The sequence below is a fragment of the Hyperoodon ampullatus genome, assembly GCF_949752795.1.
Source record: "Hyperoodon ampullatus genome assembly, chromosome: 18".
NCBI lineage: Eukaryota > Metazoa > Chordata > Mammalia > Artiodactyla > Ziphiidae > Hyperoodon > Hyperoodon ampullatus.
In genome coordinates this window covers 50,218,609-50,246,482 of record NC_136931.1, presented here as the reverse complement: position 1 = coordinate 50,246,482, position 27,874 = coordinate 50,218,609, and the positions used below count along the sequence as shown (strand labels likewise).

Genomic DNA, 27,874 nt, shown 5'->3' with positions numbered 1-27,874 from the left:
ATGGCACTTAACCCAGGCAGGAGGCTATAGCCAAACAGACATGAAGAATAAGTAGGATTTAGATCAGTGAGGGAGAAGGGCATTCCAGACTAAAAGAAGAAACAGCGCAAGTGAGCGTCTGTGTAGGAGACATGGGGGGACCAGGAGTGATGAGCTGAGATAGGAAAGGAGAGCTGGAGGCATAATTTGAAGAGTCTTGAATGTCATCCAAGGAGTTTAAAATCTCTCCTAAGTGTAAGGGACAACCACTGAAGGGTTTTAAGCTGGGGGATGACTTGACAAGATTTTGTTTGTTTAGGACAATCATTCTTACTACAGTGTAGATATGGATGCAAAGGGAATAAGACTTTGAGCAAAAAAACAAAACAAACAAACAAAAAAACCCAGAAAGCTATTGCAATAATCCAGGTGAGAGATGGCTACCTGAATCCCTTGGTAAAATGGCAGTTGACTTGGAAATAAATAAATGAATTTGAGAGATGTAAAGGAAGTATAAGTAATAAGACTAAGTGACTCATTAGAAGTGGGGATGAAAGGAAGGGAGAATAACCAAGGTTGGGCTACTGGATGAGGGCATATTGTTCACTGAGAAGATACAGGGGGAGAAGCAGATTTGGAAGGAGGGTTATGATGTTGGGTTAAGGTACCCATGAAACATTTATGTGGGAATGTCCCAGAGTCAAATGGATATATGGGACTGGAAGTTACTTAATGTCTCATTCCATTTATAAGACATTCTTGAAAAAGAACTGTAGGAACAGAGAACATATTCAGTGGTTGCCAAGGGTTATGGGGAGAGCCCGGGTGGAACTACAAAAGGACAGCATGGGGCTTCCCTGGTGGCGCAGTGGTTAAGAAGCCACCTGCCAATGCAGGGGACACGGGTTCAAGCCCTGGTCGGGGAAGATCCCACATACCGCGGAGCAACTAAGCCCGTGCGCCACAACTACCGAACCTGTGCTCTAGAGCCCGCGAGCCACAACTACTGAAACCCGCGCGCCTAGAGCCCGTGCCCTACAACAAGAGAAGCCACCTCAGTGAGAAGCCTGTGCACCGCAACGCAGAGTAGCCCCCAATCGCTGCAACTAGAGAAAGCCCACATGCACGCAGCAAGGAAGACCCAATGCAGCCAAAAATAAATAAATAAAAAAATTTAAAAAAAAGGACAGCATGAGGGAGGTTTGGGGAATGGTGAAACTGTTCTGTATCCTGATTGTGGTAGTGGTAACAGACATCCATATATGTCAATTCTACTGTATATTAATTTAAAAAATTAAACAAGAAAATTACTCTTGGGTTTCTGGCTTGGAGAACTGGTGCCAGTGGTGGCACCATTCACTGAGATTCAGAATAAGAAAAGGACCTGGGTAGGTGGAGGGAGACAATGAGGTTTGGGATATACTAAGTTTGAGGTGCCTTTGAGACATCCAACAGGTATCAACTAGACAATTAGACACAGCATCTGGAACTCAAAGGAGAACTGTTCTTAAAATTTTCAAAATCCTCACTTGGTGTAGAATCATGGATTTTTCTCCTGAACTTGTACCCATGTTATCAAGAACTACTGTGCCATGTTTCTTATCACTGTACTTCTGTTGGCCTAGCACCATCAACTTAGTTTTTACATCTCAGCCATTATATGGTGGTAAATAATGAATACTGAAAACTTCTGTGTGGGATCTTATTTACAATAAGAAATATAACAAAAGCAGAAGGCCATTAAAACCATTATAGGGTATGAGTCACCTTATGGTGGTATCTGAAGCCAGGAAAGGAGAGAAGGTTCCTCGAGATGGCTTAGGAAGAGTATGGAATGTAAGAAGAAGCAGCAATGACAGAGGCTCGAAGATGAGAAATGACAGAGGATTAGGAGCTTGGAAGTTCCAGCCTGAGCGGTTAGATGCAAACCAGGTGTGTGTGTGTGTGTGTGTGTGTGTGTGTACATAAGTATGTGCTGTCAGAGAAGCCAACAGAAGGAGAAAATTCATAAAAGAGGTGCTTGTGAGAGATCACACCAGAGCAGGAGAATGTTCTCTGGATATAATTACAATGATTATTGGTAACCTAAGCTGGCATAAACTCAGTGCAGTGGTAGGGGTGGAAACTAGACTGTAGGGGCTGAAGAATGTAGAAAGAATGAATGTAGAAAGTGGAAGAATATAGAAAGTTGAGCCAGAGAGTATACATAGCTCTTTGAAGAAACTTGACTCTGATGGAAAGGGGAGTAAGAGGGCTGTAGTTAGGGCAGAACGAGTTGTTAGAAAGGTGTGTGTGTGTGTGTGTGTGCATGTGCATATGTATTTTAAAGAAGTTTGATCATGCTTATAAGATGATGTGCAGAAGCAGAGATTTAGAGAATGGGGTTAATTGATAGAGCCAGTCTCCTGTCACAGAGGGAGGGAGATAGTATTCTGATTAGGGTGCACTCTATCTTCAGTCCCTTTAACTTTATGCTGGAGCCATTGGGCAACACTAATTAGAGGCGTAAGAACTGGAAACTATCTCTATTTGATGATTATATGGTTATAAAAGAATCAGCAAAGAGCAACCACAAATAGGAGAATTTAGTTAAGTAACATGACATACAATTAATGTACAGAAATCAACGGCCTTCAGCAGTATCCAGTTAGAAGAGGTAATAGAAGAGCACACCCTATTCACAGGAGCAAATAGTAATGATAATAAAATACCCAGGCAGAAACTTAAGAAATGTGTAAAACTTATATGCGGAAAACTATAAATACTCATGAAGGACACAAAAGTAAACATGAACAAATGGAAGAGCAGTGTGTTTCGATAGAAGTCTCACATAATAAATATAGTAATTCCTTTTTTTAAATTTTATTTATTTATTTTTGGCTGCATTGGGTCTTAGTTGCTGCGCGCGGGCTTTCTCTAGTTGCAGCGAGCAGGGGCTACTCTTTGTTGTGGTGCATGGGCTTCTCATTGTGGTGGCTTCTCTTGTTGCACGGGCTCTAGGTGCACGGGCTTCAGTAGTTGCAGCACGGGGGCTCAGTAGTTGTGGTGTATGGGCTTGGCTGCTCTGCAGCATGTGGGATCTTCCGGGACCAGGGATTGAATCCGTGTCACCTGCATTGGCAGGCGGATTCTTAACCACTGTGCCACCAGCGAAATCCCAAAGATAGTAATTCTTTCAAAGTTAATTTATAAATATAATGCAGCTCCCTCAAACATACCATCAGGTTTTAATCTAGAATTAGAAAAGTTGACTATAAAAACTTATTTGAAAGAATAAATAAGAACAGCTAGGAAAACTCTGAGAAAGAGGACCATGATAGGGAGGCACTACCAGAGAGTTATACATACTATAAAACTTCTGTAATTGCAACAATGAGGTATTAGCATATGAATGGATATACCAAAGGAACAGCATAGAAAATTCAGAAATGGACCCACGTGCATATAGAAATTTAGTATATGATAAAGGTTGCATCTCAAACCATTTGGAGGGAAGAAGGACTTTTAAAATAAGTGATACTGAGGTAAGTGGATAATCATATGGAAAAAGATCAAATTAAATCTGCTCCTCACACCATACACCGGATAAATTTTTAAAGGGTTAGAGGTCAAAAAAAAAAAAAAAAAGGGTCAGAGATCTGTATTTTAAAAGACGAAACTATAAAAATACTAAAAGAAAACATAATGGATTCCTTTATAATCTTGAAGTGGACAAAATTTTGCTAACCATGATTCAGAATGTAGAAGCAGTAAAAGAAAAGATTGATACATTTGACTACATAATAATAAATTTTTGCATGGCAAAAAACACAATGAGAAAAGTAAAAAGACAGAAGAACAGAATTCACAGAAAACACAAGTCCTTAAACAAATGAGCAGGTGGTTGACCTCATTTATAATACTTGAAATGCAAACTAAAACTACATTGAGATATAATTTCTCACCTATCGGATTGACATCATACTCTGTTGTCATGTTGTGGGGAAACTGGTATTGCTGGTAGGAATGAAAAATAGTACAAGCCACATGAAGGAGGATCTGGCAATTTCCAGCAGAGTCACATACATGTGACTTTTTACCTATCAATCTCACTTCTAACAAAATTATATATTCCCTTTGATCCAGAAGTTCTCATTGTAATATCATTTCTAGGGTTCTATGACAAAGATACAGTGGCAAAAATACAAAATAGTGAATGCACAAAGTTATTTGTGATATCAGTTTTTGTAACAGAAAAATACTTGAAACCAAAGTATCCATCAGTAGCGAACTGATTGAATAAGCCTAAGGTATATTTATACAGTAGAATACTATGCAACTCTAAAAAAGAATGGAGATGATCTTTACATGTTGTTATGGTGTGATCTCCATGATAAAGTATTACGCAAAAAGGTAAAGTGAAGGATGGTGTATATGACATGCTACCTTTTGTGTAAGAAAGAAGGGAAATGAAAATACACACATATATATTTTCAAAAAGAAACAATGGAAAGATGAATAAAAATGGTTTCATATAGGGCAAAAGAGGAAATATGGTAGAGGGCACAGAGATGGCAATGAGACCTCTGTGAAGATACCTCATTATAAAGTTTTGGCTTTGGAATCATGCAAATGTTCTACAAAATTTTTAAAAATTTAAACAAAAAGACAGTTCCCCTGCTAGTGCCCAGATTATGGTCTCTAAATACAACTTGGTAAATTCCTGATAGGAATCAAAGCTCTCTGAGAAATGGCTGATTCCGGATTTGGTCAAGAAATGTACAAAGATGAGCCTGGAACATCTTGCCATACCGTAAATTAAGGAGGCTTCTACTGGTCTAGGGTGGAAATTGAAAGAGCAAATATGTTCAAAACCTATATATTCGTAATAATATTAAACACAAACACACACACACACAATGTTTGTTTACCTTCAGAGAGAACTGTCTAAATCTGAAAATTGAAGCATTTAAGTTGTTTTTTTCTGTATTCACTGCAACTCAGGATAACCAAAGAATTAGTAAGAGATGTTTCTCTGTATAGTAGTATATGTATATATTAGTATACAGATGTTTCTCTTTTAGTAGCTAATAGATGAAGAAAGAATGATAAATTAGAAATCCCCATTTTGTAAACCCCTAAAGAAATAATGAATCTAAGTAGGTTGCCAGATTTAGCATACAAATTTCATGGGACATACTTACAAAGTTATACTAGCATTATATGGAAAATGTTTATACTGAAAATTAATTTTGTTTATCTGAATTTCAAATTTAACTGAATGTCCTGTGTTTGACCTGGCAACCCTAGAACTAGGTAATACTCAACAATGGATGTTAACATTACTGAGATAGATGCAGAAGAATCATTTAATACAACTAAACATTCATTTATGATTTTAAAACTAAAAATAGAAGGAACTTTTTAAATATAATGACGTGTACCCACAAAAATACTATGCAAGCATTATACTCAGTAGCAAAATGTTGAAAGTTTTTGCTTTCTGTTCAGGAGCAAGACTAGGATGCCCCCAATCTGCCCTCTTTTCTACTGTGTAATAGAGAGCCTAAAGAAAAGATATAGAGATGAGAAAGAAAGTAATTAAACTCATTATTCATAAACAATATGATAGTGTACATAGCAAATCCAAAAAAACCCCTACAAATAAATTATTAGAATAATAAGTGGAGACCTCTGGTTCCAGACAAGATGGCAGAGGCTCATTTCTCCCTACCCCTTCCTGATAAGTGCAATGAAAAACTCTGGAAATAATACAGCAGACATTCATAAGAGGTCTTTGAAAGGTAGAAAGTAGAAGGCTAGCTGGCTGGGGACCTTAGGACTTGAGGAACAACACAGTGATCCAGCATTTCTCAACTTCTAACCCAGTGACAGGAGGTGGCCCAGGCTCAGTGGCTCTCTAGCCTCCATCCAGCAACAGAAGGCACCCAAGTAGGTGCTTTTCTCTCCCATGGGCAATATCAGTAGTGATGAAGCAGGAGCCCCACTGGCACTGGGCAGTACAGGAAAGCGCTCTCCACCCCTTTATGCTAGTGTCTCCTACTCCTAATCTAGCAGCACCATGTGGACGCTAGGAAATGCTTTCAGTTTCCATTGGTGGTAACAACATGAATTGGGTGCAAGTGCAACCAGAACTGGGAAAATGAAAAAGAACAGAATAACACTACAAGTCCTCTGAAAATTAAAGTGTCATTGGAACCACAGCACACAAAACTAGGCCAGGACCAACCTGCTAAACCTAAACATGGCAACTGCCTGCTAAAATGGAAGAGTTAAATAAGATCCAGAGTTTTCCATCATAATATTTAAAATGTTCAAGACATAATAAATAATCACATATCATAACAAAAACCAGGGAAATCACAACTTGAATGAGAAAAGACAATCAACAGATGCCAACACTGAGATGAATTAGATGTTGGAATTATCTGACAAAGATCTAAACTAGCCATCATAAAAATGCTTCATCAAGCAATTACAAATACTCTTGAGACAAATGAAAACAATAGAAAATTTCACCAAAGATATTGAAAATGTAAAAGAGAATTAAATGGAAGTGATAAAACTGAAAACTGCCATAACTGATATTAAAGACTCACTGGAAAGACTCAAGAGCAGGACGAATATGACAGAGGAGAGCATAAGTGATTCTGAAGATAGAACAATAGAAATTACCCAATCAAGAAAAAAATCAGACAGAAAATTGACAGTAAAAAAAAAAAAAAAAAACCTACCAAATCCTTAGATAACCTGCAGGACAATTACAAAAAATCTAACATTTGTATCACAGAGTATCAGAAGGAGAGAAGAAAGAGCAGGGCCAAAAAAGTATTTGAAGAAATAATGTCTAAACCTTACCAAATTTGGCAAAAGACATAAACCTACAGATTCAAGAAGCTAAACAGAATAAATCCAAAGAAATACACACCAAGACAGAGCATAATTACCTTATGAAAACCAAGGCAAGAAGAATATTGAAAGCACTAGAGAGAAATGATACATTATCTACAGGGAAACGCTGATCAAATTACAATGGATTTCTCATCTAAAACCATTGAGAAGAAAGCATGGCATAATATGTTTCAAGTGCCAGTAGAAAAGAACTGTCAACTGTGGATCCTATGTCCAGCAAAACTACCCTTCAGGGGTTAAGGGGAAGTAATGTTTTCATTTATATATTTATTTATGTATATTTATTATTTTTGTTTTTAATTTTTTTTGGCTGTGTTGGGTCTTCGTTGCTGCTCACGGGCTTTTGCTTGTTGCGGTGAGCAGGGGCTACTCTTTGTTGTGGTGCACGGCCTTCTCATTGCAGTGGCTTCTCTTGTTGCAGAGCACAGGCTGTAGGCACGCAGGCTTCAGTAGTTGCAGCATGCGGGCCCTAGAGCACATGGGCTTCAGTAGTTGTGGCTCACGGGCTCAGTAGCTGTGGCTTGCAGGCTCTAGAGTGCAGGCTCAGTAGTTGTGGCACACGGGCTTAGGTGCTCCATGGCATGTGGGATCTTCCCAGGCCAGGGATCGAACCTGTGTCCCCTGCATTGGCAGGTGGATTCTTAACCACTGTGCCACCAGGGAAGTCCATCTAAGTTTGTAGATGAAGAAAAACTAAAGGCTTTGTCATCAGAAGAACCACCCTTAAAGGAAGTCCTTCAAACTCCAAATGATAAGAGAAGTCTCAGAACTTCAGAAAGGAAGGAAGAATAGCAGAATGGGTAAAAACAGGGGTAAATATAATAGGCTACCTTTCTCATGAGTTTAAAAAATCATATATATAATTTAAAATCAATTATAACATTGTTTGATGTGGTGCTTACTGTAGATGGAGGAAATACTTGAAACAATTATATTTTTTAAAGTGAGGAAGGTAAAAGAACCTACATGGAAGTAAAGTTTCAGCACTTCAATCAGAGTGGTAAAATATTGATGTTAGACTTAAGTGATAAGTTACATATTAATTTGTAATACCTAAAGCAAGTGGTAAGAAATTTATCCAAAATAATGTATTCAAAAAGAATATAAATCAAAATGGAATTCTAAAACATGCTCAGATAACCCACAGGAATATTAGAAAAATGAGAAACAGAGGGGACAAATGGAAAATGAATAATAAAATGGCAATCTTAAGCCCAAACACATCAATAATTACTTTAGATGTAAATTTCTATCTAAATACACAAAATAAAAGAGTGAATTTAAAAAACATGATTCAACTATAAAGCTGTCTCCAGAAAAACTCACTTCAAATATAACAACATACGTAGGTTAAAAATAAAAGGATGGGAAGAAATATGCCATGCAAATATTCACTTTAAAAAGCCACAAATTATTATATTAATATCAAATAAAGTAGACTTCAGAGCAAAGAAAATTGCTAAGAATAAAGGGGGACATTACATAATGACAAAAAATCATTCCACCAAGAAGACATTGCAATTCTAAATGTATACTTACAATAGAGATTCAAACTACATGAAACAAAAACCAGTAGAGCTGAAAGATGAAATAGACAAATCCACAATTATAGTTAGGGAATTCAAAACCTCACTCTCACCATTTATAGAACATAGAGAGGAAATAAGCAAAGATATAGAAGAACCGAATAACACCACTGATCAACAGGATCTAATTGACATTCATAGAATACTCTATCCAACGACACCAGTATGCACATTATATATATTTATATACATCAAAATATGTGGATGTGCTACAGCAGTGCTGGAAGGGAAATTTATAGCACTAAATGCTTACATTAGAAAAAAGGAAAGTCTCAGGCTTCCCTGGTGGCGCAGTGGTTGAGGGTCCGCCTGCTGATGCAGGGGACACGGGTTTGTGCCCCGGTCCGGGAAGCTCCCACATGCCGCGGAGCGGCTGGGCCCGTGAGCCATGGCCGCTGAGCCTGCGCATCCGGAGCCTGTGCTCCGCAGCGGGAGAGGCCACAGCAGTGAGAGGCCCGCGTACTGCAAAAAAAAAAAAAAAAAAGGAAAGTCTCAAACCAATAATCTAAGCTCCTACCCAAGAAACTAGTAAAAGAAGACCAAAATAAACACAAAGCAATCAGAAGGAAGGAAAAAATAAACAGCAAAAATTAATAAGATTCAATAGAGGAACATAATAGAGAAAATCAATGTAACAAAAAGCTGGTTCTTTGAAAAGATCAATAAAATTAATTAACATAGAGCAGAACTGACAAGGGTAAAAAGAGAGAAAACCCAAATTACCGATATCAAGAATAAAAGATGATATATCACTACAGACCCTGCAGCCATTACAATGGTAATAAGGGGATACTACGAACAACTCTACACTCACAAATTTTACAGCTTAGATGAAATAGATCAATTCTTCAAAAATCATAAACTATAAAAACTCAACCAATATAAAATAGTTAACCTGAATAGGCATTAAAGAAATTGAACTTGTAATTAAAAGGCTCTAGAGAAAAAATATCCAGGTCCAGATGGTTCCACTAGAGAATTCTATCAAACATTTGAAGAAGAATTAGCATCACTTTTATGCAATGTCTCCCAGAAAATAGAAGAGAGAACACTCTCCAACTCATTCAATGAGGCCAGAACTACCTTGACACCAAAACTAGGCAAAGACATTACAAAAAGAAGAAAGAGGAAGAGGAAGAGAGAGAAAGAAAATTAGTATCTCTCGTGAACTTAGATTCAAAAACCCTTAAAAATATTAGCAAATCAAAGCCTGCAAAGTGTAAAAAGAATTCTATACCATAACCAAGTGGGATTTATTCCAGGTATGCAAGGCTGCTTCAATATTAAAAAATAAATCAATGTAATCCACCATGTCAACAAGGTAAAGAAGAAAAATTATATGATCATATCAATTGACATGGGAAAATAATTTGGCAATAACCAACGCCATTTATGATAAAAACCCAACAAACTAGGAATAAAGGGGAACTTCTTCAACATGATAAAACAGCATTTACCAAAAAACTACAACTAACAGGGACTTCCCGGGTGGTCCAGTGATTAAGACTCTGTGCTTCCACTGCGGGGGGAGTGGGTTTGATCCCTGGTTGGGGAGCTAAGATCTGCGTGGCACGGCCACAAAAAAAAAAAAAAGAAAAAAGAAAAAAAACACCTACAGCTAATATATTTAATGCTGAAAGAATGAACGTTTTTCCCCTTATTAGGAACAAAGTAAGGATGTTCACCTCTTATTTGACATAGTACTAGAAGTTCTAGCCAGCTAAACAAAGCAAAACAAAGATTAAAAAAATACTGATTGGAAAGGAATAAAATTGTCCTTATTTTCAGATGACATGATTACATAGAAAATCCCAAGGATTCTAAAAAAAAAACAACTAATAAACACACAAAAATCAGATGCATTTCTATACACTAACAATGAAAATGTAGAATCCAAAATTTAAAACACAATGCTATTTACAATAGATCCAAAGAAAAATAAAGTATTTAAGTATAAATCTAACAAAACACGTTCAGGATCTGTGTGTTGAGAAAACACACTTTTTGGACTTAGAATAGAAATGCATTGTAGAATAGAAATGCATTGTCTCACAGTTCTAGAGGCCAGAAAGTCAAGACCAAGATGTCAGAAGGGTTTGGAGAAAGGTTAGTTCCTTTGTGAGGAAGAATATGTTCCATGCCTTTCTACCAGCTTCTTATGGTTTTACTGGTAATTTTTAGCATTTCTTGGCTTGTAGATGATGCATCACCTCAATCTCTCCCTTCATCTTCACGTGGTGTTTTCCCTGTGTGCATGTTTAACTCTGTGTCCAAATTGCCTCTTTTTATCAGGACACCAGTCATATCAGATTAGGGGCCCAACCCTACTCCAGTATGAGCTCATCTTAACTAATTATATCTGCAGCAAGCTTATTTCCAAATAAGCTCACATTCTGTGGTATTGGGGATTAGGGGCTCAACATATGAATTTTGCAGGGACACAATTGAACCTATAACTGATCTCATTTTTCCTTATTAGAAGAGCTATGTATGTGTACATATGCATATGTGTATATAAGTATATATGAATATATAAAGGACTGAATGGTATACATCAAACTGCTAACTGGAGTTATCCTCTGGGAAATGATGGGGAATGAGGAAGGCAGGTGGGCAATACTTATACTTTTTATCTCCACACTTTGAATAGGTTGAAAAATGTTCAACAAGTATGTATAGCTATTTCAAATTTAAGCAAACAACTTAAGAGCCTTTAAGGCACCTTATAGACGTCCTTCAAGGTAGATACTGGGCTTCCTTGGAGAGAAGTGGGAATTACAACAATTAAGTGATCCAGAATTGTTCAACTACTTTTCCATGTGCAAAACAGTAATATTTTATATGTCCCCACCAAAAGGACTTGTGAGTCAGTGGCAGAGTGGAAATAGCACTGCACCTGGAGCCCAGAGAGCCAGATGGAATTCCATTTCTGGCACTAGCCGGCCAAGTGACTTTAGGTTCTTAACCACCAGGGCATTTGCACTTTTCTCTTTAAATATTTCTGTAAATTTCAGATATGTAGTCCCATGGTCTATATTTATTCAGATCTGGCTAATACATATATGTTGTGTGTCACAGCAATATTTGACTAAGCTTAAAAATAGCCAACATCACTTTTCCTAGAAAAAGATCTGAACACAGAGACCATTGATCTGAGCTGTGTACTTGAAGTACAGAGTATCCATGTTATATAACCAGGCAGCCTGATTCTCCCACTCTGCCTCTGCAAAGTGTCTATACCACCCCCCATTATCGCTATGGGAAGGACAACTTCCACCGAAGGGCCATACGACAAACAGAGCTGAACCCCACAAACCTGTGTCACCCCTCCAGAGCTTCTCTTCATTTCTCCATTCAATCAGGAAATAATTATTATCTACCCACTATGAGCCCGGACTATACCAGGCCCTGGGGATCCACTGATCAGCAAAATAAACACATCCTTATTCAGATTAAGGAAGTCAAGAAAACAATTACAAGACAATGTGAAATGTGTTTTGGTAAAGGAATTACAGGGTGCCGGGGGTGGAGAACCCAGCTCTCTGTGTTAGGGTCCCCTAACTCAGTCTTAAAGGTTTTCCAAAAGCTTCTCTTCATAGAATTGCATCAACTCAGCTCTGAAATCTTGAGTTAGATAATTTTGCCCACTGCTTTTCCTTTTTCCTTTCAGTTCCATCTGTGGTTGCTGGAGAAGGGCATGGCTCAGGCAGGAAGCTGTTAAACCCCTGTAGTTCACCTATTCAAAGAAGAGAAAAATGGCATGTCTGACTGGGAGGCATTCTTTCAACTTCCTGGAGGGTGTCATGTTTTCACTCTAGGTAGGAGGATCCACTCTTAAGAGTCCAGTTGTAAAAGGGTTTGGTCACAAGTCCTGAGAATGTTGAGAAATACCTATTCATTCCTCATCAGAGTCAATATCTACCAGAGCCCAATCACTCTCACTAACCATTACATCAAGCACAAAGTGTCCCTTTGAAAGTCTTCAGAGTGCATGTTTATTAGTTTCTTCAGACACAGCACATGCCAAGGTGACAGGGCTCACATCACTTTTCTATTTTCTCTAAGTCCCCTCAGAATTCTTACTTCCTGTCCCCATAATATTTCTGAAAAAAATTTAAATACTGGTGAAATAAATCCAAGAAAATCTACATAAATGGGAAAAAAATAGAATGTTTCTGGATTAGAAGAATTCAACACAGAAAAAAAAAGGCCAGCCATGAAATGTTACAGATTGATTAAATGAACTACATTAAAATTAAGAATTTTTTCATCATTAAAAAAGTGAAAAGGGGGACTTCCCTCGTGGTCCAGGGGGCTGGGGTTCAATCCCTGGTCAGGGAACTAAGAGCCCGCATGCTGCAACTAAAGATCCCACACACAACAACAAAGATCCCACATGCTGCAACTAATACCTGGTGCAGCCAGATCAGTCGATCAATCAATATATTTTTAAGTGAAAAAAGGGAATTTTCTGATGGTCCAGTGGTTAGGACTTGGTGTACTTTCATTGCTGTGGGCCCAGGTTTGATCCCTAGTTAGGGAACTAAAATCCCACAAGCTATACAATGTGGGCCAAAAAAAAAAGTGAAAAGATAAGTCACATAGTGGGAGAAAAAAAGCAAAACATTTAACAAAAAATGACTTGTATCCAGAATATATAAAGAATTTGTACAGATCAATAAGAAAAAAAAACAGACAACCCAGTTTAAAAAATGGGCAAGAGACTTGAACAAATAGATTACTAAAATGAACAAGTACATTCTTGATTTTTACACTAAAAAATCAAGGAAATGCACATGAAAACCACAACCCAATACCACTACACCTCTAGAATGGCTAAAATTACAAAGTCTAACAAGGCCAAATATTGGTGAGGCCGTGGAGCAACCAGATTGGTCATACACTGATCGTGGGAGTTGAAATTGAAACATGTTTGGTAGCATCTACTAAAGCTGAGCCAAATGACCCAGCAATGACCATTAGGAACTCCACAGCACATCCCAACAGAAACTGTGCACATGTGCATCAGAAGATAGTATTCATTAGCCCAAAGTGGAAACAGTAGAATGGGTAAATATGTAGTGATTTTTTTTTGGCCGTGGCATGAGGGATCTTAGTTCCCTGACCAGGGATCAAACCCGTGACCCCTGCAGCGGAAGTATGGAGTCTTAACCACTGGACCACCAGGGAAGTCCCTGTAGTGATTTTTAAACAAGCAAGTACCATATGGCAACGAAAATGAACTATAGTTATTTACACAGGATAACACTGAGTGAAAGAAGCCAGTCACAAAACAACCTAGACCTATGATTCCATTTGTGTACAGTTCAAAAACAAGCTAAATAATCTGTGGTGTTAGAAGCCAAAATAGTGGCTCCTTATGGGAGGTAGGGAGTGGATAGTGATTAAGAAGGAGAATGAAGAGGGCTGCTGGAATGCTGGAAACATCCTCTTTCTTGACCTGGGTGTAGGTTATAAGGATGTATTCATTTTGAGATCATTCAATGAGCTATATACATTTATGATTTGTGCACTTACTAACATGTGTATTTTATTTCAAGAAGACATTAAAAATATTCTCATGAATCACATTAGAATGGTTGCCTACAAGGGGGCCAGGAATGTAAAAATGGGTATAAAAGAGAATAAATAGGTTGGTAGGTGGGTGACAGACATATAAGCAGCTGACTAGGTAGATGAAATGGAGCCTGGGCTAGCAACAATTCTAGAGTTTTGTCTTGTCTAATATGGATACAAGTTACAGGTGGTCACTTTAATTTTAAATGGGTTAGTGAAATTAAATAAAAAATTCAGTTCCTCCATTACATTAGTCACATTTCAAGAGCTCAGTAGACACATGGAGCCATTGCTTTCCACAATGGACAGCACAAAACACAGAAAATTTTCATCATCACAGAAAGTTCTATTAGACAGCATAAATGGACATGGATAAGATCTCCTGGAGAAAAGAGGTAGTTAGAGAAAGAAGCAGAGAAAGAGAATCTGAGGACCACCAGTTTTTTTATATTGAAGTATAGTTGATTTACAATGTTAGGCCAATCTCTGCTGTACAGCAAAGTGACTCAGTTATACATATATATACATTCTTTTTTTATATTCTTTTCCATTATGGTTTATCACAGGATATTGAGTATAGTTCCCTGTGTTATACAGTAGGACCTTGTTGTTTATCCATTCTAAATGTAATAGTTTGCATCTACCAACCCCAAACTCCCAGTGCACCACTCTCCCTCCCCCCCACCTCCTAGCAACCACAAGTCTATCCTCTATGTCTATGAGTCTGTTCTGTTTTGTAAATAAGTTCATTTGTGCCATATTTTAGATTCCACATATAAGTGATATCATATGATATTTGTCTTTCTCTTTCTGACTTACATCACTTGGTATGATAATCTCTAGTTGTATCCATGTTGCTGCAAATGGCATTATTTCTGAGGGCCACCAATGTTAAAGGGGTTATTATAGGAAACAGACCAAAGTAACACAAGATCCACAAGAAAGTGATATCATGGAAACCAAGACATTAAAAATTTTTGAGGAGGAAGCATTCATGTCAAATGTTAAAGAGGAGCTAGAATCAAGTGGCAAGTAAGAGGAGACTGGAGGATTTGGCAGGACAGTTTCAATGCACATGGAAGTCAGCTTGTGGTGGGTCAAAGAGTGATGGGTGGGGAGGTGAAGAACAGGAACATAGCTGTAACAGGTCTGAAGTTTCAAGAAGGTAAAACAAATAAAGGGAATTTCCATAAAGCAAGGGAGCAGATGGCCAGTGCCGTATAGGAGGAATAAAAGAGATTAGCCTCAGCTCGGGTTTTCAGGAAATGACACATGCAGAAAATGACGTCTTGATTCCAGGCATGGAGTTAGCAGGTAGAATATGAAGAAGAGTGTTCCAAGTGGAAGGAACTGCACAGGCAATGGCAAGGTGGAGGGTGCAGGAAATGGAGCATTAGGGCTTGAGATAGTCCTGCCAAGAGTGTGGACTTGCATTCACAGGGACAGGGAAGCATGGACTTTCCTTGAGCAGGGGAGGAACAAGATCAAGTTTGAACCTCAGGGAGGTTAGTGGCAACTTGTGCAAGATGAAGGAGTTCCCCAAGGGGGTACAGAGACCCTTGTGGGATCCAGAGCATGAAAGAATGAAGTTGAAAATTGCCAGAAAATCTGAATTGAGCTGCAGAGTAAATTGTCTCCACCTGTACCCTGGATCTCTAAAACCCAGACAAGCCAGAGGGTCCCCAGGGGTCTCAAGTCATATGACCAGTACAGATCTGTCCCCTACAGATCTTATCAGCAGGGAGAGGATAAAGGGCTTGGACACACAAACACCCCTTGTTTGGGCTCAGAGCAGGGCTGCCAGTGGCAGGATGGATGTAATTTCGCTGACCACAAGGAAGTGTCCTCACAGATTATCTCAGGGGGTTCCCAGTGGGGTTTCTGAGAATCGATATGATATGGAGTAGGGTACAGGGTGCATCGTACCATACCCACCCACCACTCTCACACCCCTTGGGCTCTGAAAGGAGGGAGAAGGTCCCAGGGGTGTCAAATATTAAACTGTGAGATTTCCCACCACCGCCGCCCCACTTCTGGGGACTGGCCACAGAATGAAACAATGGGTTTTGAGGAGGGGGAAGGCATCTCTCTGGGGTCAACCAGGGGAGACCTCAAGGCTTAGAGATTGGGGGACAGAATCACCTCTGAGTCTTACTCTAATTTTCTGCTCCCTCACCCCTTATTTCTCTGAGTGTCTCAGGCTAAACGAGGTGTATCCGACAGAAGATTTTGACATCTTGGTTTGCAATAGCTGTTTCCTCCTTAGGAATCCCAGCAGCCCCTCCTCCCGGTCCTTTTCCTCAGGGCCTCAGGCACTACTCCCCACAAAGCTCTCACTCCCCGTTGGTCCCCTCACCCCTGCCTGTTTCTTAATATGTCTGGCTCTTATCCAGTCTCTTGTTTACTCACCTCATTTTCCTGGTTGACCTTGGGGCCCAGTCAGCTCTGAGCCTTTCTCTCTCCCTCTGGGAACCTGCCCTGGGTGGGGCTCTAACAGCCCCCATCCACCCTGACCACACAGAGGCCCAAGCCTTGTGATAAGAGAGGAGAAATCCTGGGGGCAGCAGCTGCTGGGGTGTTGTCCAAGAGGACACACAGGCTTTGCAGCTGCTATTTCCAGGGGAGACTCCCCAGGCAATGAGTCCTGGGGCTGGGCGGAGGAGAGCAGGGCATGGGTCAGGCCAGCCCCTCAGGAGGAACGGACTCCACCCCAGAATGCCCACACCACCTCTCAGCTGTCTCTGCTTCTGCTCCCCGTGTGTGACCTACACCCCCAACTCCCATCCCAGGCAGATTTTTGGGTGATGGGAGCACAGAATCACCCAAAACTTGTTCAGCGAGTCCTGTCTCAGGAAACAAAAACACCTCCCAGAAAACAAATTCTCCAGAAAGTGGAGCCCAGTGTCTGCGTGGAACCAGGAAACAGGGGTCTGCATCATTCTTTACACACAGCTCCAGCCCCCAGGTGCCACCTGCTCCCCACCTGGGACCACACCAGAAGAGCCTGCCTCCCACCTGTACTCCTTGAGAGTTTACAGAGTGCCCTCTGGGAGACAAGTAAGCCTAGTGAAGCTAGTTCTGATGTTCCTATTTTGCACATTAGGTACCCAGGAAGCCCTGTTGGTCTGGGGGTGGAGGTATTGTGTCCCACAACAAAGTCCTGAGTCAGGTGCTCAGGTTCCTGCACATCTCAGACACCTGCCCCCCACCCTGAGTGGTTGGAAAGAGGATATGTGTGGCTGGGGACCAGGGAACAGCTGGTGGGGGGTGGGGACCCGGATGTGGGTCCTTCACTGTTATTCCTGGCAGGAGCCAAAGGAAAAAGATTTAGCCATTGAACCAGCAAACAAGACCAATTGCCAACTTCGACTCCTGCTCCCCACCCCCTGGGGACCCAGCTCCAGGCCTTCAGCACCCTGCTCCCCAGCTGTTTCTCTCAGGGACACCACCCTTCCAGGACTGAAGTTTCTAGCAGGCTCCCCAGGCACAGCCACCAGCTGTTCTCACATCCCTCTCAGGACCCAGGCATTCAGACTTGCCCTCCACCCTTCTCAGGCCTTCAGGGGCCCCATTCCAGCTGGCCCTGAGATCAGCAGCCTCCTCCAAGAAGTTGGCATCATCTGCCTGGCAGGTGGCCCAGGGCGTAGCCTGAGGAGTCCAGAAACTCCACTATATAGCCCAGCCCAGGGAACCTGGGACTAGCCCTGCAGCTCCGGGAACCTGCAGGTGAGAGAGGCTGCATCCCCTTTGGAAGTGGGACATCAGGTCCCCTACCCTTGCCCCTGGCTCTAGGCCTCCCCATCCCACTCCCCCCAGATCCACTGGACATCCAACTCCCTATCCTACCTCTGTCCTGCCCTCCCTGCCCAACCCCCAGGCCCACCAGATGTCCAATTCTCCTTACACACACACCGGCCCTTGGATTCAGCCCACCTCAGCCTTCCTGGTGCCCAGGCAGCCCTTGTCCTGAGACTGGGCCCTTTTGTCCTCTGGCAGGAGGGGCAGACCAGCCTCCTATGACCCCCTCTCTTTCTCCACTGCAGACATGGGTTCTCTGCGGAGCTGGTGGATGCTCTGGGCCGGAGCAACCCTCCTGTGGGGTAAGTCAGACGAAAATCCCATCTATGTCCTGGTTCCAGCCTGAAGAACTCTACCTGCCTGGGTCAGCACCCTCCATTTGAGCCCCCTCCACAAACACATCTCCCAGTGTCACCCCAGGCTAGCTGAGATGGGAGAGAGACCCTTTAAGTCCTGCAGAGAAATGTGGTGGAATTCGCCCATTCTCTCTCTGTTCCAGAGGGAAACAGGTAAAAACTTTAGTCCCCAAATTCAAGTAGGTAAGAACTACTACTTTCTTGATTTTCTGCAACTCAACTAAAGTTTTGACTTAGAGCCTCATTCTGCTGAGGTGATGGAAAATTTCACTAAAGTCTTTCTTGGCAGGGGGCAGGGGGGACTTGGTGCCCAATTATCTAGGGCTATGTCCAGAACTAGAGTCTTAGGTAAAGCCAAAGTTGGGGGGAGGGATGGGACATCCCGGCCCTCTTTACCAGTCAACATCTATTTAGGTTACTTTAGAAACATTCATTGTCCCTGATCCCCTGGCCCCATGGGACCCTGGGATGTCCTTCAAGGCTCCCCTTATTCGGCAGACAGTCCTTCTATAACCACCACAACTCTCTCCAAGATCCTGTAAAGTGATCTCTCTCCCTCCCCCTCTCTCTTCTCAGCCCTGGAGAATCTTCTCCTAGATTGAGGTGTTGAAAAGTCCCCACTCCTCTCTATTTCTAGGAGACATTTTGTCCATACTCCCATAATCCCCTTTTCCCCTTCACATACACCCCTAATCCTATGAAGACAGAAATCACAAACTGGCACCTGAATCCAGCCAGTTAGGGCCCCATAGTGCTTACTTAAAACAGTTTTGGATAGGAGATTTCACATGGAAATTCAGATATCCAATTTCTCTTGAAAAAATGGTAAGATGTGACATTTTTAAGAAAGAGCCCATAAGCCATCATCATAACAACAGATTAAAGCTAATAGCAACACCCCACTTTCCATGGCATGTGAATGCTCTAGCTGCACAGTCTGCCCATTCTGTTTCACACATTTACATCACTTGCCTGGCCCCGTCAGTGTTTGAGTTTGAGATCCCTGTCTGAAGTGTTCAGGCTTTTGGAAGGCAAAAGCCAGAAAGGCTGGTAGGTGAACACTGCATGAATAAGGGGAAAGGAGTGAGAAGAGAGAAAATAGAAACCCACGTTAGTATTTCAACATGCGACCCAGGCACGGGGTATGAGGTTACTTCTCTGATGGGGAGGGTTGGATAAAGCAGACCCACAGCTGCATTTTCTCACCCCAGGGTTGACCCAGGAGGCCTCAGTGGACCCCAAGGACAGCGGGGGAGAGGAATTCCTCACGGCCTTCCTGCAGAACTATAATCTCGGGTACAGCAAAGCCTACCTCTACCTCCTCCTCTCCAGTCTGTCGGACAGCCTCACTTCAGTCTCCATCCTCAGCCGGGTAGACGGCACCTCACAGGATGTCACTGTGAGGCCCGGGCAGTCAGTCGTGGTCAACATCACTGCCAAGGCTGAGATGGCCGGCAGCAATACCTTCCAGCGTGCGGTGGTGGTCCACTCTGACCGCAACATCTCTGTGCAGGCAATAAACGCTAAGCCCAACACAGCAGATGTGACACAGCTGTGGCCTGTCCGCGCCCTAGGCACTGAGTACTTTGTGCTCACACCCGCCAGCGTTTCGTCCCAGAATCTCAAGGAGTTTGCTGTGGTGGCAGGTGCAGCCGGTGCCTCTGTCAGTATACAGCTGAAGGGGTCAGTGACATTCCAGGGCAAGTACTACTCAGCGGGCAATGTCCTGAGTGTGACTCTGGACCCCTACCAGGTGGCCCAGGTGCAGAGCACAGCTGACCTCTCAGGGTCAAAGGTCACCGCCAGTAGCCCCGTGGCTGTCCTCTCTGGCCACAGCTGTGCCCAGAAAAACACAAACTGCAACCATGTGGTGGAGCAGCTGCTACCCACATCTGCCTGGGGCACCCGCTATGTGGTGCCCCCTCTGTCCTTCCAGACCCGCTACGACCTGGTCTATGTCGTGGCCAGCCAGGCCACGAAGCTGACCTACAACCTCGGGGGCACCACTGGCTCCCGTGGGCTCCAGGCAGGTAACGTAGCAGAGTTTGAGATCCAGCAGTCCCGGCCACTCTACCTGTCTGCAGATGTGGGCATCCAAGTCCTGCTGTTTGGCACGGGTACCACCAAAGATGGAGTGACCTATGACCCCCTCCTGGTCCTGATCCCAGATGTGGCAGCCTACTGCCCTGCCTATGTGGTGAAGAGCGTGCCAAAATCTAAGTGCGTGGCCCTGGTAGTGGCACCAACAAAGGCTGCTGGTGAGCTGACCATAGATGGGCAGAGGCTGGGGGCCAACCTCACCTGGGCCGCTGTGCCAGGCAGTGAGTTCTCATATGCTGAAGTGGACCTCGGCTCTACGGACAGTATCCATGTGGCTGAGGCTGCTGCCAACTTTGGGCTGCTCACCTTTGGGCTGGACCAGGACGTGAGCTTTGGGACAGCAGCTGCCTGCGGCCGGAGTAAGTGATCAGAAATGACCTCTGGCCCTGTCCACCTGGGGACCCCTTTGCCAGCTCACTTGCCTTTTCCCCCTTCCCACCCTCTCTGTGCTCATCTGTGGCTTCCTGGCTCAGCTGGGCTGTCTCCCACTCACCTGCATCCTCCCTGCCATCCTTCTTTTCCTTAAGGCTTCCCAAGCCCTCCCTGTCCCCCAACCCCCTGCAGGAACAATACTCTAAGTGTTTAGCAACTGGTATGATCCAGGGTCCCAACCAGTCTGAAGAGATGCCAGTCAGAGCACTGCAGCAGGGTCCTAGAAGCCCCCAGGGTGTCTGGCATCAGCCCTTTGTCTGTTGCTTTTGTGGGGGGTGGCATTGGGGAAAGGTTCCTGGGGAGAGCCAAGGTGCCAAGAGGGAGGGATCTTCGTGGGGGGTCGGGTCAGGTCAGCAGCTTCTCACCAACCAGCCTGGGAATATTTTGTTATTTTAGCTACTGACACACAACCATACCAGTTGCTAACTGCCACTCCCCCAACACCTCATATAGGAATGCCAAATTCAGGAGGTCTAAAAGTATAATAATGATGGCTACCATGTGGGGGGAGTATTTCTCAACATACCAGGGTCCACTCTAGGTGCCTTGTATGTGTTAACATAGTTAATTTCTAGGACCTGGCCCTGTGTGTACTTTTGGGCCCAGCCTGTTGAGGAGTTGCCTCCAAGAGGTGCAGCGTTTGAGGGCACAGATGCTAAAGCCAGACTTCCCAGGTTCAAATCCCACCTTTGCTTGTGTGACCTTGGGCATATGACTTCACCTCTGTGGACCTATTTCCACATCTGTAAAATGGGGATATAACTGCACCCCTCACAGGGTTGTTAAGTGACAGTGCAATGAGTTAACATTTGTAGCTCATTTAGAGGGTATCAGGCAAGTGAGTAGGGCTACATAAGGGTGAGCTATTATTATGAGCAGACAGAAGGCAAGAGCTTCTGGAGACTAGGAGGCAGGGGAGGAAGAGCTGTTTCTCCCTATGTGGATCCCCTTCCCGAAGCAAGGATCCTAGACAGTAGAGTTCCCGGCACTGGCAAAAATGCCCCTCCCATCCATCCTCCAGGGCATGGAAGCTACCCAACTTCAAAGGGCCACTTCAGGCTTGAATAGTAATGTGGAAGAGGTGGGTGATTGATTATAATAGGTAATAATTAACCTAATTAACACCTGGGATCAGTTCCAAACCCTGCTTATATTTTAGCTTATTTAAGCCAGGCCACTCCCCCCTTCCCCAACTATCCCTGTGAAGAAGGTATTATTATCACCCCCATGTCACAAGTGAGGAAACTGAGACATACAGAATTATAAATTACTTTCCAGTGAGTGTCACACAGCTAACTGACTGTGCCAGGATTCTAACCTAGGCAGCCTGATGCCACCGTTTCCATTCTACTGAACAGTCTCTGTCTTCCATTTTCTATCTTTAAAAAAGATCCCTTGGGGAATTCCCTGGCTGTCCAGTGGTTAGGACTCTGTGCTTCCACTGCAGGGGGCATGGGTTCCATCCCTGGTCAGGGAACTAAGATGCTGCATGCTGTGTGGTGCAACCAAAAATTTTAAATAAATAGAAAATAAAAACGATCCCTTAGCCTTTTAGCCTGATTGGGAAGGTAGGGGCAAGGGGGAAACAGGGAGAGAAAAGCCACACATTAACCTTTCCATGGCTCTTCCTGCCTGGTGGTTCTTCACCACCTTCCAGATCTTCTAGGCTGAGCTGTGTTTTCTGGGGAACCAGAAAACCTAAGAGAAGTCAGGCCTGAGCAGCTCCCTCCCTCTGAGATTCCAGACCTCAGTCCCCCCACTTCTAGAATGGGTAGTTGTGAGCTAACTGCCCAAACTCCCCAGGGTGGGAGAGCTCCAGGATTCCTGGTGGGGTGGACACTCCTGACTCTTTCTTTGTGGCCACCCCCCTTCCCTCCCCAGCCCTGCAGACCCAGGAGAAGGCCTCCTGCAAAGGCAAGCAGTGCGGTCCCAAGCAGCTCTGCAAGGTGCTGGATGGGCAGGCCAGGTGCTTGGCGGACTCCGCGGCCACCTGCCGCGCCCAGGGTGACCCCCATTACACCACCTTCGATGGCCGCCGCTATGACATGATGGGCACGTGCTTGTACTCGATGGCGGAGCTGTGCAGCGACGACCAGACCCTGCCTGCCTTCAGCGTGGAGACCAAGAACGAGCACCGGGGCAGCCGCAGAGTCTCTTACGTGGGCTTGGTTACCGTGCGCGCCTACAGCCACGCGGTGTCGCTGGCCCGCGGGGAAGTTGGCTTCGCTCGGGTAAGGACCCAGAGGAGGGTTCCCGGTTAAAAAGAAACCCATGAGCCACCCAACAAGCAGAAGGAGGAGGCAGTGTCAGGCCCCAGACCCGAGCCCTTTGCCAAGGGGTGGAGGGTGCAGAGAAGTGGGCCGAGGGCGTGGGGGCTCGGGAGGGGGGATTTGAAAATCAGTGGCAGAACCTTAAACCCCTTTTGTCCAGCAATTCAATTTCTAAAAATTTTTAGAATGCTCAGAGATATGGTTAGGGGAAAAAAAGTTTATGCCGATGTGTTTATAATAGCAAGAAGAGGGGGCGGGCAGAGAGAGAAAGAAGACAAAGTGTCCAACGGTGGGTAATTTCTTAAGTGACCAAACACTAAAAATGTAGTGAGCACCTCCTATGTGCCGGGTTTGTCTCTTAGCACTTTCCATGTGTTAACGCATTTAATGCTCACAGCAATCTATGGGGGTAGGGGTTATTATTATTAACACTTTTGATGAGGAAACTGAGGTCCAGAGGAATGAATGACTTCCCAAGGGCTTAGGGCTAGTAAGAGATGGAGCTGGGAACGCCCCCAGTCTGGCTCCTGAGTCTCTATCTTAACCTCTAGGCTATTCTGCCTCTGGTAAATGGATTACTACTCAGCCAATATAAATTACAGAAATATAATAACAGCAAAATAAATAGAAACAACAATTTCCCTTTTTCCTACCGTATTATTATGAACATGTTCAAACACCCAGAAAAGTTGAGATCATTGTATGGTGAACACTCATTTGCCAATCACCTAGATTCTAAATATTTCACTCTGCTTAGTTCATCACACATCTATCATCTGTCCATCCCTCTGGCCACTCAACAATCCCTCTTACTTTTTTTTTTTTTTTTTTTTGCGGTACACGGGCCTCTCACCGTCTTGGCCTCTCCCGTTGCGGAGCACAGCTCCGGACGCGCAGGCTCAGTGGCCATGGCTCACGGGCCCAGCCGCTCTGCGGCATGGGGGATCCTCCCGGACCGGGGCACGAACCCGCGTCCCCTGCATCGGCAGGCGGACTCCCAACCACTGCACCACCAGGGAAGCCCACCCTCTTACTTTTTATGCACTTTAAAATAAGTCCTAGACATCAATACACTTCACCCCTAAAGATTTTAGCAAGCATACTGTTAACTAGAATACAATATTTTCACACTTCTTTTTGATTACTTTTGAAACAAAATTTAAACATAATAAAATCCACAAATCATAAATAAATCCACAAATCAAAATTTAAACATAATAAAATCCACAAATCACTGTTCACTGAGTTTTGACAAATGTGCAAACCAAAACTCTGTTAAGATATAGAAGGTTTTCATCCCTCTAGAAAATTCCCTCGTGCCCGTTCCCAAACAATGGCCCACACACCCCTAGAGGCAATCACAGTTCTGATTTTTTTCCACCATAGATTAGTTTTGCTGGTTCAAGAACTTCATAGTTTGGAATCATCCAGTGCAAGAAGCCTTTTGTGTAAGGCTTCTTTTGCTCAGCATGATACTTTCGAGTTTCTTCCATGTTGCTGCGATTAATTTTTTTAAATAGGAAAAGAATTTACAGCTCAAAACAAAAAGACATGTTGTGAAAGATCCTGCTTTTACGCCTATCTTTACCTGCTTTCCCTGCTCGCCACAGGTAATGACTTTTACTAGTTTCCTGAGTATTCATCTAGGGTTTCTTTATGCCAACACAAAGAATACATTCTTACATCTCCCCTTTCTTAGCAAACAGTACTGTACTTGTGCTCCGTTCTGAACTTGACTTTTTGCACTGAACAGTGCATTCTGAAGCTGTCTCCTTGTCAGTAGGAAGGGGGCCTCCTCTTTCCTTTCTACAGCTGCACAGTTTGTCATCGGCTGGATGCATCATAGTTCATTTAGCTCAGGCCCCTGTGGTTGGACGCTTTGTTCATGCTGGCAAGCAGTACTGCCATGAATATTCTTGTATCTCCCTCGTTTTGTGAGTGTGCAGGTGGATCTGTGAGATTAATAACTAAGTGGATTAAAGTAGTATTCTTGAGGGCTAGAGAGATTGAACACAAGCTCAGGGGGACCTCAAATCCCTTGACCTTATGTGCAGAATCTTGCATATGCTGGGTAGTTTTTCAGGGAGAGGGTCCATTACTTTGTCAGATCCTTACAGAGGTCAGTGACCTGACAAAGGTTTAGAGTTCCTGGTAGGATCATGGTAGGATGTCCACAAGAGCTTGTTAGGAGAAAAGAGGAGTTCATGAAATAGTGACTTCAGCATGGTCTCATTATTTTTTTTTTGAGTATAAATGTATTTAAAGGTAGAAAAAAACCTGGCATGATTCATAAATGTGAGTATTTTTTTAACATCTTTATTGGAGCATAATTGCTTTACAATGTTGTGCTAGTTTCTGCTGCACAACAAAGTGAATCAGCTATACGTATACATATATCCCCATATCCCCTCCCTCTTGCATCTCCCTCCCACCCTCCCTATCGCACCCCTCTAAGTGGTCACAAAGCACCGAGCTGACCTCCCTGGGCTATGCGGCTGCTTCCCACTAGCTATCTATTTTACATTTGGTAGGGTATATATGTCCATACCACTCTCTCACTTCGTCCCAGCTTACCCTTCCCCCTCCCCGTGTGTATGTGTACAGCAGTATGGGTGATTTTCTCTTTTCTCATTTTTGCTCGTGCATATTTTGTAAGTTTTCTGTACTGAACAGGCACTACTTGTGTCATTTAAAAATGAAGATCACTGGGCTTCCCTGGTGGCGCAGTGGTTGGGAGTCCGCCTGCCGATGCAGGGGACACGGGTTCGTGCCCCAGTCCGGGAGGATCCCACATGCCGCGGAGCGGCTGGGCCCGTGAGCCATGGCCACTGAGCCTGCGCGTCCGGAGCCTGTGCTCCGCAACGGGAGAGGCCACAGCAGTGAGAGGCCCACGTACAGCAAAAAAAAAAAAAAAAAAAAAAAAATGAAGATCACTGGTCTTAGGGGAAAGACAGATGTGAACAGTGGTCCCTGGACTGAGAGCCTGTGAATGTGGGCTGTCTCGGTCACTGCCTGGCATAGACTTGGACACACAGGAAGGCTCATGGAGGCGTTGCTGACTGAATGAACGATCTATCTTACCTTTGACCTTGCTCATGCTGTCCCCTCTGCCTGTTACTCCTTTTTTCATACCCCATCCTCTTGGCTAAGACAAGACTTTGTGAAGAAAGGATAAGAAAGACATGCTTAGGAAGAGGAGAATGGGTCCAGGGGACAGAGAGAACACACTCCTTATCTCCTAGCTGGACTCTCTCTCCACTCAGGACATTTGCAAAGGAACACCACTCCCCCTCCTGGTTTTCGTGGCTATCTCTCACTGGTCCTTTATGGCTCAGCTCAGCTGTCTCTTCTTCCAGGAAGCCTTCCCTGACCTGAAAGTTTGGGTCTGGCTCTTTTTCTAGGCTCCTGCAGCCTCCTGTGCCTCCACTATCCCAGCCCTGATCACTCTGATCTGTCATTGTCTAGTGACAGGTCTGTCTCCCCTGTTGGACTGGAAGCCCCATGGCAGTAGGGTCTGGGGTTGTCTTTGTCATCAGTGTATCTCCAGGATCTCCCAGGCCAGGGCCAGGCACAGGGTCAGTGCCCAGTGAATGTTTATTTAATACAGCAGGGGCTTCATTCACTTACTGAGCACCTGCTATTCTACCAGGTACAGTTCTAGGCACTGGAGATGAAGCATCTGCCCTGTCTTCGTGGAGCTGACAGCGTAGTCAAGTTAGAGAGATGATAAACATCAGATATTTGCAGATGACATTTTAGAAGGTTAGACACTATAGGGAAAAAAATAGAGCAGGGAAGGGGAATAGGGAGTAGGGAGGAGTTGCCATATAAAATAGGGTGGTCTGGGATGGCCTCCCTGAGACGGTGACATTTGAGCAAAGTTTTTGTAAGAGGTGAGGGAGTGAGCCAAGTGTATATCTAGGGAAAGAACATCTCAGGTCACGGGGAAGGCAGGAGCAAAGCTCCTGAGGCTTGGTCGGTGGCACCGACGGGAGGAAGGAATCCTCACGCAGCTAGAGCAGGGGAAGCAAGTGGGAGGAGATGAGGGGCTGAAGGCCAGACCACACGGGGGTCTGACCCTCCTCTCCTGACTCCCTCTGCAGATCGACAGCCAGCGCTCACGCCTGCCTGCCTCCCTGGCTGAGGGCCGCCTGCGCGTGTACCAGAGTGGGACACGGGCCATGGTAGAACTGGACTTCGGGCTGGTACTCACCTATGACTGGGATGCCCAGCTGGCACTGAGCCTGCCCGTGCACTTCCAAGGCCAGGTGTGCGGTCTGTGTGGCAACTATAACGGTGACCCCACTGATGACTTCCTTACACCTGACTGGGAGCAGGCTCCTGATGCCGTGGAGTTTGCCAATAGCTGGAAGCTGGACGACGAGGACTACCTATGTGAGGACGGCTGCCAGAACAACTGCCCCTCCTGCACCACAGACCAGGCCCAGCACTATGAGGGCAGCCATCTCTGCGGCATGCTGACCCAGCTCAATGGCCCCTTTGCTGTCTGCCATGATGCCCTGGACCCCCAGCCCTTCCTGAAGGAATGTGTATATGACCTGTGTGTGGCCAATGGGGACCGGGCCAGCCTGTGCCGTGCCCTTAGCGCCTACGCCCAGGCCTGTCTGGAGTTTGGCATCTCTGTTGGGAACTGGAGGTTGCCAGCCAGCTGCCGTGAGTGATACCCTGGTGGGGGCTGGGAGCACATGGTGGGAGGCAGGGGACCCCTTGCATCTGCTCAATATCTGAGCATTTACTGTGGTCCAGCCTGGAGCTGCACCATGCCAGGGACGGAGCAATGGCCACGATGGCCAGGCTGTGCCCACAGTGAGCCTAAGGTTGGGGCAGACGTATCACACTAGAC

At 44.2% G+C, this 27,874-nt stretch overlaps 1 protein-coding gene across 1 annotated transcript in view; it reads left to right on the top strand.

Annotated features, from left to right (window-relative positions):
* Positions 1-18,099: 18,099 nt before the first annotated feature.
* FCGBP (Fc gamma binding protein) overlaps positions 18,100-27,874 on the top strand; it is a gene marked incomplete at its 5' end in the record, with an annotated part of 39,517 nt that continues 29,742 nt past the window's right edge. The window contains 4 exons of the mRNA XM_079723440.1: positions 18,100-18,154; positions 19,420-20,667; positions 22,622-22,971; positions 27,114-27,684. Of these exons, the coding sequence (XP_079579566.1) occupies positions 18,100-18,154; positions 19,420-20,667; positions 22,622-22,971; positions 27,114-27,684 (2,224 nt within the window). The remainder of the gene's footprint in view (positions 18,155-19,419; positions 20,668-22,621; positions 22,972-27,113; positions 27,685-27,874) is intronic.